General features: G+C 37.9%; 1 protein-coding gene across 15 annotated transcripts in view; it reads left to right on the top strand.

Moving 5' to 3' along the window:
• Window positions 1-15,943, top strand: part of CASK (peripheral plasma membrane protein CASK) — a 168,399-nt gene that overhangs the window by 148,875 nt on the left and 3,581 nt on the right. For 7 of the 15 annotated variants that reach the window (XM_067357844.1, XM_067357843.1, XM_067357842.1 and 4 more), the window contains 7 exons: window positions 5,577-5,606; window positions 8,424-8,661; window positions 10,608-10,664; window positions 14,163-14,282; window positions 14,456-14,572; window positions 14,688-14,795; window positions 14,987-15,162. In XM_067357844.1, coding sequence (XP_067213945.1) covers window positions 5,577-5,606; window positions 8,424-8,661; window positions 10,608-10,664; window positions 14,163-14,282; window positions 14,456-14,572; window positions 14,688-14,795; window positions 14,987-15,162 — 846 coding nt within the window. The remainder of the gene's footprint in view (window positions 1-5,576; window positions 5,607-8,423; window positions 8,662-10,607; window positions 10,665-14,162; window positions 14,283-14,455; window positions 14,573-14,687; window positions 14,796-14,986; window positions 15,163-15,943) is intronic. The other 8 variants (XM_067357846.1, XM_067357847.1, XM_012375271.2 and 5 more) reach the window with 3 other exon arrangements.

Here is a 15,943-nt window from a genome sequence, read left to right as displayed (position 1 = left end):
GTTTATTTTACTGATTAATTGTATTGCCTCGTAACTATCGGATTGTCCAGAAAGACGGACCGTATGTGCTATTTTAGAGAGACTCGTTTCATGCAAGCTGAATCTATTAGTGCTGAGCCCTTCAGCACAGCATCTTAAAACTATATAACTGATATTTGGAGTATTTTGAATTTATTTTAGGGATAAATGTGAAAAAAACTAACTGTTGTTAATAAAAATTTTAGAATATTAATGGGAAAAAAGCGCATCTGACACGTGCAAAAATTTCCGTACATGCAGTTGAGGGTAAATCGCAAAATAACATCGTCTAGTCCGGCTCGGATAAAATCTAAATCGTTGTTTAATATAAGTCTCGCGATATGATTTTAACTCGCAAGATTAAAACAGCGGACGCCTCTACTGATAAATCGTCAGGGTATTTCTCTTAAGTGTCAGTAAAAACACGCACTAAAATAACGATGGCTTCACGTAAGAGACACTTCCCTATTTCTTCGTACCTGAATAAATAGGCTTTACTTTCGACGTATTCTGTACCTGATAGAGCACATTGCGAAATCTATTCTAGAAGCGCTGTGACGTCGAGCAATGATGGTGATCGTTAGAAGCTTCTAGTCTCATTGTGTACATAATTTTAATTCCGACGGAAAAGTCGAAATATATATTAAAAAGAAAGAAAAGTTACAACCCGTATCGCTTAATACCGCGTGCGGCTCAGTTTTAATTATAATTTCGAACATCTTGGTGTTACGTAGTATTCGTTTGTAAATACTCTGTACATTTATATATCCGCTTATGTTCATACATGTGTTTAAACGTAGCGCCCGGCCTCTCGTTCTCTCGTTATGCATCACGTAGATATGCAACAAAGGAGGAAGTGGATATGTTAAAGAACATGGTATATATCTCGCCTACTTCTTCACTGCACACTCTATACTATACATATACGTGTGTGTACAAATGGCTTGATTGGATTAGATTTTGTAAAGCGTTGTGAAATGTGTTTGGGAGTTTATGGATGTTATAAGAAATACGAACATTAACGATATGTATACTGCAAATTGTTGGTGTGACGAATACCTGTGTATGCTGTTGCATAGTATTGATCATATTTTCCGAAATATACAGTTTCATTATTTACTTTCGGGCGTGCAAGGTAGAGGAACGCAGGACAGACGAACGTTAACCGTCACACTCACACGCTTACATTTACAATACGAATAATATTGCGAACTGGAGGAATAAATATGAATACAAGAGCGACTCCGTATACAACAGATTCGATTAAGATACGCGGCGACTCCGTTTGTGGGGAAAAAAAAAATTTTTGCTATTTTTGATAACGCGCGCGTTCAATAAACCGAAATCAGGCGACGAGTAAGCCTTAATGCGCAATTAACATTGTCCGTCTTCTGGCGAAAATGAGCTTGCACAGTTAACCGTTCTCTGTCCCGTGCGTCTGCGCTATATATTCGTTACACGTCGAAGGGGAAACATTTCCGGCCGACAAATTATTGCGCAAACACATGCGCTCTCGGAATGAGTGGGCGAATCCGCATTCACATGGTACGAATAAGACTTGGGGTTGTGACCCAAGGCGTTTCGCGATGACGAACACTAAAATGAGGACAGGGGTATCTCATGCGTTACACGGGAAGCGAGACACACCCGGTGACGATAAGCAACCGCCCTCTCCCCCCACCCCCTGCCCCCCACGATGCATTTTCGAAGCCATCACTCTCGGGTCTCTCCCCCTCATCCCCAATCGCACCTTTAGGCGAGAGAGCAGCAACAGCATCGGCGAGCGCAACGACGGCGGCGTTGTTACCTCACAGTGCATTGTACGAAGATATAATAAAGCATGAACCGCTGGAACACACCACGACTCGTCGCACGTCACCTGTAACGTGATCTCTTGTCCGTGTCCGTCGTAGAAATAGAATCGGTGAACACACATACACATTCACATGCGCGCGCACGCACGCACACACACACACACACACACATGGAAACTCTCTGTCTCTTCGGCTGCATATACACACACGTGTGCACTCAGATGTGTTCAACATACCCTCCGTATTGTTGTGCCCCTTCCCCCATTACCGTCCGTTTATCGCTCTTGCACCCCGCAACAATCGCGCCCGAGTCGTTATTGACACTTTATCGCCCGTGCATGAAAGCATCCCGAGGGACGCTTTCGAGTTCGCGCGGATCTCGTTAGAGAACCCTCGTTAGGAGACACCTCGAGGAAATTAGTTTAATCTTTTGCGCGATTGGTAACACGCGAAAGGTCAGCGGGCATTGGGATAAAAGCACTTTTGCGGAGCACGGTTGATCTCGCGTAATAGATAAATAAATTTAATCGAGCAGCCAGTACTACGCGCGTAGCAAATGTATTCCTTAATGAAGTTCAAAAGATTTTTAAGCCGCGGTCTGCATAATGGATGAAAATGTTAATGGATCTATATTTTCTATCGACGTACTTTCGGTATACTCTTTACTTACGACTGTTTGCTTATGTAAGATATGGATTAAATGCATCCAAGATGCATCGAAATCCTATTTGTCAAAATTGATCCTTCAATCTCGCGCCGTTCTCAGATTTCATTCTCGTCACGTGCGTATCTTCTGCCTGCCGACGATTCGTACTTTCGATTTATGACGCCTCCGCTTCACGAAGGATATCACGAGAAACGAAAATACGATTCGATGTACGTTTCTGCGATCGCATGCGAGAATCGTCTATAAAAATTTGTAACGTCAGGCGACGCTCAGGATAAACCTAAAGCGATACTAGTTTCCCGAGTAAATCCGCGAACGATAGAAAAATCTTCGGTATAAGTGTGATCTTATTTCACCTTTTGTATCACACCTTGCTCTTCGCTCACTGTCCTTCGCTCACAACGCACCATTTCACACAGATGTTAATTGCAGTATGCGTGGATGAAAATAGGTAATCTTTACGTGTCTGTGTGTTTTTCACCCGCAACGAACCCGACCTACATTATTTGTGACATTCATGATCCACCATATATATATATATATATGAAACCATTTCACAAAAGCACAATCGACTCTCCAAAAAAAGTATCGCAGTGCAGCGTTTAATTTTATACGATCCGATTTAACGCACAGAAACATTTAACGGTGTGTTTAAGACGAGCAAAATTATTTATTGATTATTCCGTCAAACGGTTCTTCAAAACCCGCAATAAGATATAAAAATAATATGGGAATCGTGAGATTTTTCTATAAAGCCGCGATTTTTCAATGGCAATTTAAATGGATGCCGATGATGGAGAATACGCATCGGTGCACGTTGTTAACTGAATTGAGTAAAGTCCACCGCTACCGCAATAGAGATCCGCTGCAAAATTGTCAGTTGAGTTTATTCTGCGCTGCGATACGACCCTTTTTACCTCTCCCTTCCGAGAGGCAAGCCCGAAGCTTGCTCTTCGGTCTGGCGCTCGGAAGCAGATAGTCCGGTCCCGATGGAAATCGACAAGAGGATTCAGCAGCATCAGCAGCAGTCAGTCCACCAGACGAGTTGTCGATAGCGCAGTACCTGCTATATCACTGAGTAGAATTGTCTTTCCCAGTGTCGCCTGAAAATCCCATCAGCAGCATACCATCGTCAACCTTCCCCCATCGCCCGTTCATTTCTTCTTTGAAGTAGAGCGCAGCTTCCAATGCACGTCGGAAACCCACATACGAACCACCATGTCCATGCACTTGTCCTCTGCGACGTTACTATGGAAACGGGATGGGCACAATCGCGCGGTGACTTTATTCGAACAGTGCGGCCTGAAGTTTGGGGACGCGTCTCTCGTTGCTGAGAGCTCTGCGGAATCGGTTTCATAAAAGGGACTCGCGTCATTATTCCTCCTGTCCGAATCGAAACGAGATAGGAATTTGTAATCAGATAGAATAGAAATTTCCTTAGTACAGAATATGGATTCTGTCGGAACTGGAGATGCGGAAAATGCGACCGCGATATCGACTCGTCTCGGAAATTTTCATTTTTATTTTCATGGTATAGCGTAAATTCGAATTTGTTCGGATAATTAACTTCAACGTCCAATTTGCCTCAGCATTATTTTCCGCCTCGAATGTAATTTACTGACGAGGGATATCGTCATGTATTTAACTAACATTGTTAGCCGATAGCTAAAGCCGTTAGTGGGCAACCTATCTCCGGGCGCTCTAGTGTTAATATCACATTATAATTATATGGGGCTCGTGAAATGGAAATCACGGTTTAAGTATCGTTGATTAGGCAACGAATGCATTGTGAAGCCGATTCGCTGAGTTTTTATCTTCATATTGTTCTGTGTGTTTCGTTGTACATTATTTAGTATTTTTTTACATGTATTATAAATTGTTATTTATTTGTTATTGCACAATTTAAAAGCGATTATTAATGAGTCGCAGTGCAACAATAAAGTCACTGCGAACATAACAAGTCGCCTAATATCGAGACTGAAGTGTCTCTCGTTCACTAGTGAAAATTCCGCCAGGAACAAGCTCTGTCTAGTTCTTCATGCGAAATTTATAAAAGAAATCTAAAATTAACGCGCGGACATATATATCTCTGTAGCTCGAACAATAATCTAATCGTAGATTTTATACGATCGGAGGTAAACCACGTAAACTTCTACCAGCTTGCTCCCGCTTGAAAGTTTTATTTCCAACACGCGCAAGGGAACTTCTCTCTTTCTCTCACGTAAAACGCGAGGCGTATTACGAGCACTAGAAATGTTACTAACTGTACCAGTCCGCTTTGATTCCTCCCGGCTCCTGACAGAAAGCATCGAGAGTTTTTGCTCAAAACTCGCATTTCCGCGCCACGCTCATCACACGTGCCGCAGAGCTGCGAGCTCGAAATTACTTCGTACTCGTCGACTCGCAGCAGGTGTTGGACATGTAACGATGAAGAACGATAATCTGTGCGTATAACGTCTAAGCCATTTCGTACGAAATCTAAATAAGCAGACAGTAATGAACAACCGTTGCTATTTATTATCCTCTCATCGTCCGAACGTGTTAACTAAATTGTGTAATAATCACGATATTTTTCACGGTGCTCATAACAGTCGACAAAATAAATCATTTGTACATAATTTATCTCAAGTATTTATTCCATAAATCAGTGACAAAGATTTGACAATTGACGCAAGATTTCTTTTTCTGTATTTCAAGTATTGTGTGAAAATTCAAGTTCTCAAAGTTGTCGGCGGTTCCCGATTTAGATAACTTACGCATAGATTATGAAAGACCCAACGCTCGCAGGCGAGTCGAGGGTGCCGTCTCTGTCTAATAGTACGAGGATCTAGTAAAAACCTGCATGTGCCACAACACAGCAATGCGCACCGTGCATCTCGGAAGCGTTGACGCGTGCGACTCAACCGTAGGTGCTCTTTTTATCGTTGATTGTGTCATTCTTATCACTTTTTTTCTCCCTCCCCTCGCGCAACGTGCGCGGAGGGGGGGGGTCTCGATTAATCCGTATTACGCTTGGTGCGACTCTGAACATATTAATTAATTGATCTTCTTTTTTTTCTGTTTCCTCAACACTCTAGTTGTTCAGGATTAAGCCTCTGCCAGTGTTAGTAAGTACCGCCACTTGATCTGGTGTGATTGGACTGCTGTAGTTAGAAGGCTATGCGTACATATACTTATATATTCATATATACATTACATGCCTCATACTCTGTCTCTGTTCCTACTACCCTCGCCATCGCTGAAAAGTAGGACTCTACTCGGGTTTTCGCGTATATCGAGTTTTTCTTTTTTATTTCGTATTTTTCTTTTATTCTTTACTCCCCGCGACAGGAGTTCTCAAATGCGAGTAGTACGTATCGATATGTTCGCTTGTGTGCCCACATACAAAGAAAAGATTTCTGTTCGCATGGACGCTCAGAAGAGAAAATGCTTTAGAAATAATAAGGATTTATAAAGCACATAGTCTCTCTCTCTCTCTCTCTCTCTCTGTAGTATACATACACAAATGACCATTATTTTTCTAATAGTATTTAGAAGCTGAAACGAAGAGAAACTGCTTGAATCTTGATCACGCTATTTTTATTTTAAGTTATTAATTTCTTGACAGGTGGAGACAAAATTTGTTAAATTACATTTTGTAGAAATCAAATTAATGCATAGAAACAATCTATTTAATAATATATCCAACTATCTATTTTATAATATAATTTTAAACGCTAGATAAAGATAATATTCATATTTCTTATAGTTTTGCCTGAGCGACCATGTATTTCTTGCCAAAAAAGTTTTTTCGCTTCTCAAAGCACTTAACGTAATTCGTGAAAACGTCATGCTTGAGAACATGCGGCTCTTTCTCGTGCTTGAAAAGGACTCGATATTTCCGAAGAGAGCTCGCTGACATGATACTTTGACACAGACATCTGAAAATGTATAGACAACGGTTAAACGGCCACATTGGCAGGAATCACAATGTTACGATTAACCGAGCGTCCGCGGAAGTATCGATTTTTGTACATCCGACATTCGCTTACATCCGGGATTTTTGAAACTATAAAGTTTTGTCTTCTCGCGATTTGATATTATTTCCAAAGTATTTTTCTTCTAAACTTTACTACATTATGAAAGAGTTATTTTTAATAATAACGTATAAAAATTTGTTCACACATACAACGTTTATATTTACGTTCTTACATTGTTAATTGTGATCGTAATAATTTTTATCATACGCGTGTTTGGATCAGCGTTAACAAAAGTGATGGCAACCCTACAAACAACCACACAATTTTATTCGACATACAAAACTTGTCACAAACATTAAACATGTACGAATATTAAATCGATTAACATAATACACACACGTAAGTAAAAACACATCATGTGCGTTAATGCAAAGTTATTCGTGTTAAACGAAAAGATATGCTTTTTACAATATTAAAATACAAATTGGCTACTGGACAAAGCCGCAGAATGTATTTGACCGGTGCTCTTCAGTCGCAAATTCTTGCCCAGTGACGCACTGGCTTTAATTAGTGCACACTGCGTTAATTAGTCCAGGATTGTCGATATTCTGATTTCGGGATATCCAGAAAATTCGTAATTGTAATTAAAACCGATACAATTACGATACGCATATCGGACAAGTAATATTCGTACAGAATCAATGGACCGCCATCCTTTTCACTCTCTTCCATCCTATATCTCTTTCTCTTTCTCTATATATACTATATATTAATATATTGATTAAAAATCCCCGCGGCTCTGTTTCGTGAATGATACGTGCGCTAATCCGAAGCAACTCTTGTCACTGTGCAATCATACTGTTTATTATATCTATTCTCTTTATCGCGCCGTTCTTTACTCACACATTTTCATGTAGTGGCCGCGCGCATATCTCTGCATCGTGCATCTTCGGTATGCGTGTGTGCGCGTATTACGTGTGCGTCTGTTTTTTGCGTGATGTGCAGCAACTAGTGCTTGAGCTTCTTGTAAAAACGGAATCACTCATATGTATATCTATGTACGCCTTTTTTACACGTATACGTATTTTGTGCATCGCTAGATGACCAAAATCGTGGCGCTAGTGGCATTACGACAAAGAGCTCGCACAACACTCTCGTGTCCCTCCAATCGAAGAGTCCTCCCGAGCCGATGAGTATACCGATTAACTGTAAAAAAAAAAAAAAAAAAAAAAACCGGCACGACCCCTTTCGAGTCAATAACCCAACTGCGTACTGTAAAACGTCATACAGCGACGTTCAGAGAACGGCGAGTCCATGTTTCATCTGGAAATTCGTTTCGCGTGCCTCTCCTCTTCCTAATTTTTAAGCGATGTGGCGAAATCGAGCTACGAGTCGATCGCTGGTTATCTCGAGACAACATGTATACTTTTACGAAATTGTACTTTACGAGTCATTATGCGCCTTTGTATTATCGATACTGCAATTTGAACGAATTTGCGAGCGCTCTATTTGCCATTGATACCTTGTACATTTTCTACATTATACTGTTACTCTTTGCAAGAGCTATTGCCAGTGCTTTACTACGCGTCGCATCTTTCGCTTTCCTCGCAATACCTAGATTCGTTCGCTATGTCTAGCGCAGCTGAGTAGGTCTATCAGCGATCGATATAGCCGTAGAACGATATCTTAGTCACGTCTCACGATCGAGGACCTATTGTTGTTATAATTCAAGTTTTTCTTACTAATCCATTGTCAATGATTTCACTGCGAGTCGATTATCCCCACATGTCACATTTTTTTGCTTTGTGCTTCTTGTCATTTTTTCGCGTAATAATCTCTCTTGTTAAACATATCGACGTAAAGAGTGAAATCCTTGATGTGAAATATAATAGCGATTCGATAACGATAACGACGTGCTTCAATTATTTCTGTCAAACTTTAACGCGACTTTTACTGCATCGACAGATTTTCGTTCGAGCGCAATTCGACTACGATCCACTGGAGGATGAATTGATACCTTGCGCGCAAGCCGGGATCGCGTTTAAGACCGGCGATATTCTGCAAATCATCAGCAAAGACGACCATCACTGGTGGCAAGCGCGGAAGGATAACGCGGCTGGCTCCGCGGGTCTTATCCCTTCGCCCGAACTTCAGGAATGGCGCATCGCCTGCATGTCAATGGAGAAGAACAAGCAAGAACAAGGTAATATAACTTAGCTTAGCTATCTGTGCCTTTCTTGCAAAATTATACATACATAAGACATGCTGTAGCAAATACCGTAATAATAGGAAACAAAAGATGATACTTTATCTTGTCGAGATTATTTTTTGCTTAATAAAAGGAAATTAATATTAACCGTTTTTCTGCTGCTAGATGTGGTTATGCGGATAAATTGTGGATGAAGTATATGTTTAAAATGATAAAGAACATACGCGCTTGATGTAGCAGTTTTCGAAAATATTACTTTAAAACGTATTCGCTTGACATATTTCATGGAAAAATTTAACAGAAGAGTGTAAAATTCCCTGACAACAATTACGTTATAAAAAGTTTTTAAGGGTGATCGTATTCTTCAAAAGAAAAGTTTCCTTTCTCGGGAATTATAGGACGTTAAGCGCTCAGGGCAAGAATAGCTCCAGTTAAAAACTCGGGTAGAACGAATGCGGTAATCATTGGTTCCAGCAGATCGCAGAATTTCTTTTGAGTACAGATCAGAGAATCAGAATTTCGCCGATTGAGAAAATCGTTATTACGTTAACATTCTTTCATCGCCGCTCGATCGATCCATTATCATCCTATCACATTTGATAATTCCAGTCAAATCTCTTCCCTATTGAGTTTCACCGCTGCCAGAAAACGAATGTGCTGATGAAACACGATGTCGTCTGTGTGTTGTTCGATGTGTACAGGTTTTCGATGGAGCATGTGGTATCGTTGTTATCAATCAATTAGGTCATAAAATGAGATGCGTACCAATAGCGTACCATTCGCTCACATCGGGTTAGCTATGTAATTATCATTGGCATTTCGTCATCGTCGCATTTCGAACGAAAGCAAAACGGATTGGTACCTGCAATGCAATCTCTTATAAGCTCATATTTCCTTTCGTTATACTTCTTATAATAATGGGAAATATTTTGAAGAAATATGAACCTTTTTTACATTTTTGAAAAGATAAAGTGTGGTAAAAATCGTACATTTTGACAGTAATAATCGTTAATGCTGAAATATAAATAGAATAAACAATTAATAAATTTATTACTTTATGATGTTTGATATAAATTGTGGAAATATTGAATAAATCTCGTTAACAAATAAACTTCTAAAAGCTAGATATACATTCTGTATTTAATACGAAAATTTCATGTTAAACATTGAAATTACAATTAAACAAATTTATTTATTGTTAAATGTTGAATGTGTATACTATTCTATTTATGTTTGAATTAATCAAAATTTTTCACTTTATTTTAAATATTGTAACTAAAATTAGTTTCAATTCTTACTCCACATGACGTATAAATCGCGTATCGATTTCGAAGCTCGAAACCAACGTACGAACGTTTTTGAAATCGTTTCGCTTGGCTAGATGCATCTATCATCTCCAGATGCTGAAAATAAAGAACAAATATAACCGTTTCGGTAGTTACTACTCGATCTGTGAAATTTTAAGATGGTATCGTCTTTGTGTACGTCATAAAGCATTTTAAAGAAGAGATGCTGCTATGGACAGCTAGAAAAGCAACAAGAATATCAAGCTCTTTGCAAGGTTTTATTATTTTTACATTTTTGATAACATACTTTCGCGATAACAGACAAAACGCTCAATGTGTAAAAAGAAATCGTAATAAACGAGCGAAAGAGAAAAACACCACGTATGCATAATCCCGTAATTTCGAGATACAATGTTAAAAGTCAGATTAGAAGTATAATTGCGGTTGTAAAGTGACACGCAAATAAAAAGGTGAATGCTTTAAGAATATGTAGCAAGAAAGTTTTGAGTCGCCGTGTATCTCTGCGTACCTGTGTCTGTTTATATAAATGGATGGCATGAGGGACGGATTAGGAATAGGTAAATGGAGAGCTAGCGCCGCAGGAATAATTAGCTGCAGTGATATATCTGTTGTTGTGTGTTATTGCGGGGCTAGACGCTGAAGGAGAAGGTGGATGTTCTTCTCACACCGAAGGCTGCGACGGCTCGACAGGTACGTCTCTGCCTTCAGGTAGACACGTGTAGAGTCACGTAGGACCGTTTTTTTAGACGCATGAAGTGCAGACTGGATCCAATGCTTCTAACACACGCATCATTACAGAGAGAAGTACGACGAACATCTCTTGACGGGTTTTATACGAGAGGACAATGGTTTTGCTTTCAAATGTAGTGTCCATAAACTCATTTCTTTCACACATGAAATTATCACATTCTTATAATACGCGGATAATATCCAAAATATGTGCAATATGCGACGTCTGATCATCTACAAATCGCAAGCGCAATCATAATCTTCTGAAAATTAATACAGATTTGTAATAATTGTCCTTCACATTCCAGTAATTTTTGCACATTGATTTACAAAATGTCACTCATTTTTATTACATATTGCAGCTTTTGTATTATTGTATACGAAATTATCAATTATACAATTTGTAGAAATATTTTACGTGAAACACTGATGATAATCGCGATAAACGATATTTGTACATGAATTTTAATCCTCGAAATATTTATGAAATACAGACGAATGATATAAAATCACACGAATTAAAAATAAAACAGCTTTGAAAAGTTTCTGTTTTCCAGGCTTGTGTAGGTAATTTTGTAATGTCGCATTATGAGATATGAGCATCATGTCAGTAATAATTTATTAATATAGATTATTATAGTATTCTGTGTTATACATTAATAGATGCTTTTACACCGCGTGCTTTAATGCATGCACTCGCTGCAAAACATTCCACGCACTTATGCTTATCGCACGATTTCACTCGCAACATACATGGCAGCACGATTACAATCGGAGCTTTTAACAAATAGTCGATCGATTGTCTTAAATGTTAGCGAGCACTCATCGTATATCTTGCCAAAAATTTCAAAAATCAATCTCTCACCTTACAACCTTATATCATATTTCGAGAAAGATCCTTTAGATGTTGTGTACATTGCGATATACTTTTCAACTTTCAAGTATCCAAATATTTTGGCAAGATACCGTGGTTTACACAGTCATGCTATCACCCGCAGCTTTAATATATACGTTCTAGCCGCATACGCGAATCTTCCTAGTATATTCAGTAGTTCTGTAATCGCGGGGATAACGCTCGTGAGGCAATTCCTCGTGGCTCCGATTGTGACACCTACTTAAGATCTCATGCATCAATTACATCACGGACCTTACGTTGTCATCTTGTGACCTGCTGGAACACCCCTTCTCAATAGGACTCCTAAGTGCCTCTGGGCATGGCTTTTTTTCGAACTGGCTGACGGAATGAACTTTTTTTATCAATAGAGCAAAGATTCTGCCTGATCCAGGAATCGATATTCGCAGAGTAGTTCGTCACTACGTGTTGGCGTCAATACTCGTTATTAATTTTCAAAGTGTTGCGAAGGATTGCTAACGTTAGTGCACACAGCGTTAATGCGTTTCCCAATAGGATAACACCCCGTGTTAGGTGATATATATTTTAGGACAATAAGGAAATATATGATCTAGCGATGTGAATGACTTCCTACGCAACTGATGTCTGGAAAATGATATTTCTCATTCCTCTTTTTCATAAATCGCATTATTAGTGCCTTAAAATAATAAACCTCATTTTTTAATAGATGCTTTCGTAGAGTGCCTTTAATTAAATATTTTGGAATAAAAAACGTATAGGCCTAACAATTTCAATTATATTGATAGAGAGACAAATTTCACATTTTGTATTTTAACACAATAATATATTGAATTTGATGGATATCTTTCGAAAAAATATTTTAACGAGCTAAGGTTTTTATACGAGTTCTGAAAGAACAATTTTATTGTAACTGTAATAATATCAAAACAAGATCAATGTACCTAGGTAGCTTCTCGCAGAGATAGGAAATGATGGTTGCCCTTAGGCTCGCTATGGCTGATGAAGCTAAATAAGTATTATGGGCTTTTGTTCCTTTCAGAATCACTGCATTAATAACGTCCATTTATAATCTAACTCTAACACATACTGTCTTCCTTGGTTAAAATGTCCTATCAGCAAAATTCTCATTTTTCGTCTTTTTGTTTATATTTGTATTTTAACATGTTTTACATCTTTAATCCTCATTTTTCTCGAAAAGTTGAAAATGTTAGTTGAAACATTTTAATTAAGGAGGGCAGCATACGTGTTGTACAATCTGGAAAATTAAATTAAATTCACCATACATAATTCTAGAGATTTTTAAAAATATAACAAATGATTTGTGGACTGATATGTTATGATATTCGAGAATTGTGTGTTATGACGTTGAGAATTCCTAGACGTGAGTGGCGCGATAAAAATAAGAGTGTTTACGAATTTTTTGAGAGTCGGCCGAAAATTCGGAGAATTGAATGAGACGTTAGTTTTTTCATTGATTGCAGAAATCGTGAGTAAAGTACATAATCGCAATTAACACGCGACATTAATTTCTATTTCTCCTGACGTCAAATTTAATTAATTTATTATGCATTAAATAAATATTAACAAATAAAGTGCTATTAAAATATTAAAATTTGATATTAAATTTAATATTAAAATTTAATATTAAAATATTAAAACTACAGCGCGGACAAAGAGCGCAAAAAACTTTCTTTATTATCAAAAATATATAAAATAATAAAACGTTTCATTACAATTTCGAACTCTCCTCATCGTCTAACACGATTGTAAGGGGTAAGTAGTCCACGTGGACTTGACACGCAGCAGTCGGGCGGCGGCGTAACAAGGTTGGGCCTTACACCAAAAATTCGGACCTCAATTCGGGTCAATCATGCGGAGAAACCTAAATACGTGTGGACTATCTTCGCTAATCTGGTAGCTGTTTGCTAAAATGTACGAAAATGACCAATCATTCATCCACGTGGACTTTCCGCGAGAAATGTCTCCTTGAAGCTTTCGGCGATTAGTCATTTCCGCGCAAACAGCTACTGAATTAGCAAAGATAGTCCACGCGAATCCGGATTTCTCCGCTCAGTTGACCAATTGGGGCTCAAATTTTCGACGTAAGGCTCAATAACATTAGGACAATCTTATTATGGACATTCTGCTTGTATTTGATACGATCGGAAAGTTTCTAATACCTCGTAAGCGAAAAGTCGATCGGATAAAAATTACGAAACCATTAAATGCTGTGATAGTATCTAAAACGTGCTTTAAACTTTTTTAAGTATTTGCGACTTATAGATCATAAAAAAATAGCTATCGTTTAATTTCTGATATAATTCCTGATATACATATTATATTGATACACGTAATATATATATAAAATTTGTCTTTGTATGATATTGCGATAAGTGCGAGTCTTTTAATGGTCGTTCATTGATACTATAAAGACCGGAACTCGTTAGTTAGCACGGATAATGGATCCGTAACATGACACTTGCACAGTAATTTGCAAGTTTACACCGGGGCAGACGTTTTTGAGCAGAGGTAGCCTCGTCTTCAGTTTCATCGGCATCTATATTAATGATCCTTTCTGCTTACAGTAAATTGCTCAATATTCGGCCGAAAAAAGAAGCAATACAAGGATAAATATCTCGCAAAGCACAATGCCGTTTTCGACCAGCTGGATCTGGTGACTTACGAAGAGGTCGTAAAGCTTCCTTGTAAGTTTTTTCTGCAACATTAAATAATTAAATTATGTAAGATGATGATTTCTTTTTCTTTGTCAGCAGTTTTTTAGAGTGTGACTTCTTATAATTCCATTACCGGATTAATTTAAGCAATGTTATCATAATTTTACATAGAATATTATTGTCAAAATTGTGTCTTTTTATAGATCCTGCCTTCCAACGGAAAACGTTAGTATTATTGGGAGCACATGGCGTCGGTCGACGACACATAAAGAATACGATTATCTCCAAGCATCCCGATAAATACGCCTATCCTATTCCGCGTGAGTATTTCAAGTTTTTCGTAAAATTTTGAATTAATAAATTCTTTTTGCATGGAAAACAATTGCATAAAATATATATAAGAACGAAATATTTACCAAATATATTTTTATATAGATACAACGAGGCCTCCACGAAGCGACGAAGAAAATGGTCGTAATTACTATTTCGTATCACACGATGAGATGATGGCAGACATAGCTGCTAATGAATACCTCGAATACGGTAAAACTACACTCACATAAATTTTTTTAACGTATTTAAAACTTATGAATGATATATAATAGCTATTAATATCGAAAAATAAGTATCAGCAAATTAATTCTGTGAAGTGTGGAAAATAGTTAAAATATATATAACGATTAGATTTATATATATATATATATATATAAAACCTTTACTATTTGTGAGAACAGGTACACACGAAGATGCTATGTATGGAACTAAACTCGAAACTATTCGCAAAATTCACGAAGAAGGCAGAATGGCCATATTGGATGTTGAACCACAAGCATTGAAAGTTTTACGGACTGCTGAATTTGCACCTTACGTCGTCTTCATCGCTGCACCAGCGTTCGCAAATGTTACGGATGTAAGTATGAAAATAACTTGATACAAGAATGAAGGATAAACTTATATATTGCATATTTTGAATATTTTCCGCGGAGGTTGTGGATTGCATCGATTTCAACGAACGTGTTTTATTACAATATCAGATTTCATTGACGAACAATATAATCAAAGAAATAATAATAATTTTAGTATAAAATTCTTTTTTAATTATCAGTGAAGCAGAACATTTATTTCGCGTGTTAAACCTCAAGGTAATTAACTAAGAACAATATATTCTCTCGGAAGCGCATGTTAATTTTCCTTTCCACGATACACGTTCCCTCACTTAGCCATAAGCGTATTGGCCTTTAAAGCATTTGCTATGTAAAACGAGATTACCGTTCAACGAGATTCCATTTTATAGCAGTATGTATAGCACAATAGTAAGTTACAAGCCAAAGGGTTATCAAAGTATACAGGCGCAGCACTGATATTTGCAAATATTATATGATTTATACTGAGTGTATATAACTCGATTCTTGATTCGTAGATATAATACGAACCAGGGATGCTTGCACGCCAATTAAGCAATTAGGCAAACTATTCAACGATTTTCAAATGAATTATGGATTTGGCGGATTAATCGGGCAAACAGTTATTGGTTCACTTGTTCCCAATGACTAATCGTCCGACTGCGGTCCGTTAATTCATTTTGAAAGGAAATCGTTAAAGAATGCCAAGCGGTTCCGATAATGTTATAAGCACGACAAAACAGCCCGTCTTACTCGATCTTACTCGGCATACAGAGTTAAATGGACAAT

Source organism: Linepithema humile, chromosome 6 (assembly GCF_040581485.1).
Source record: "Linepithema humile isolate Giens D197 chromosome 6, Lhum_UNIL_v1.0, whole genome shotgun sequence".
Taxonomy (NCBI): domain Eukaryota; kingdom Metazoa; phylum Arthropoda; class Insecta; order Hymenoptera; family Formicidae; genus Linepithema; species Linepithema humile.
The sequence above is the reverse complement of the archived record's forward strand: the minus strand, read 5'-3'. Positions and strand labels throughout refer to the sequence as shown.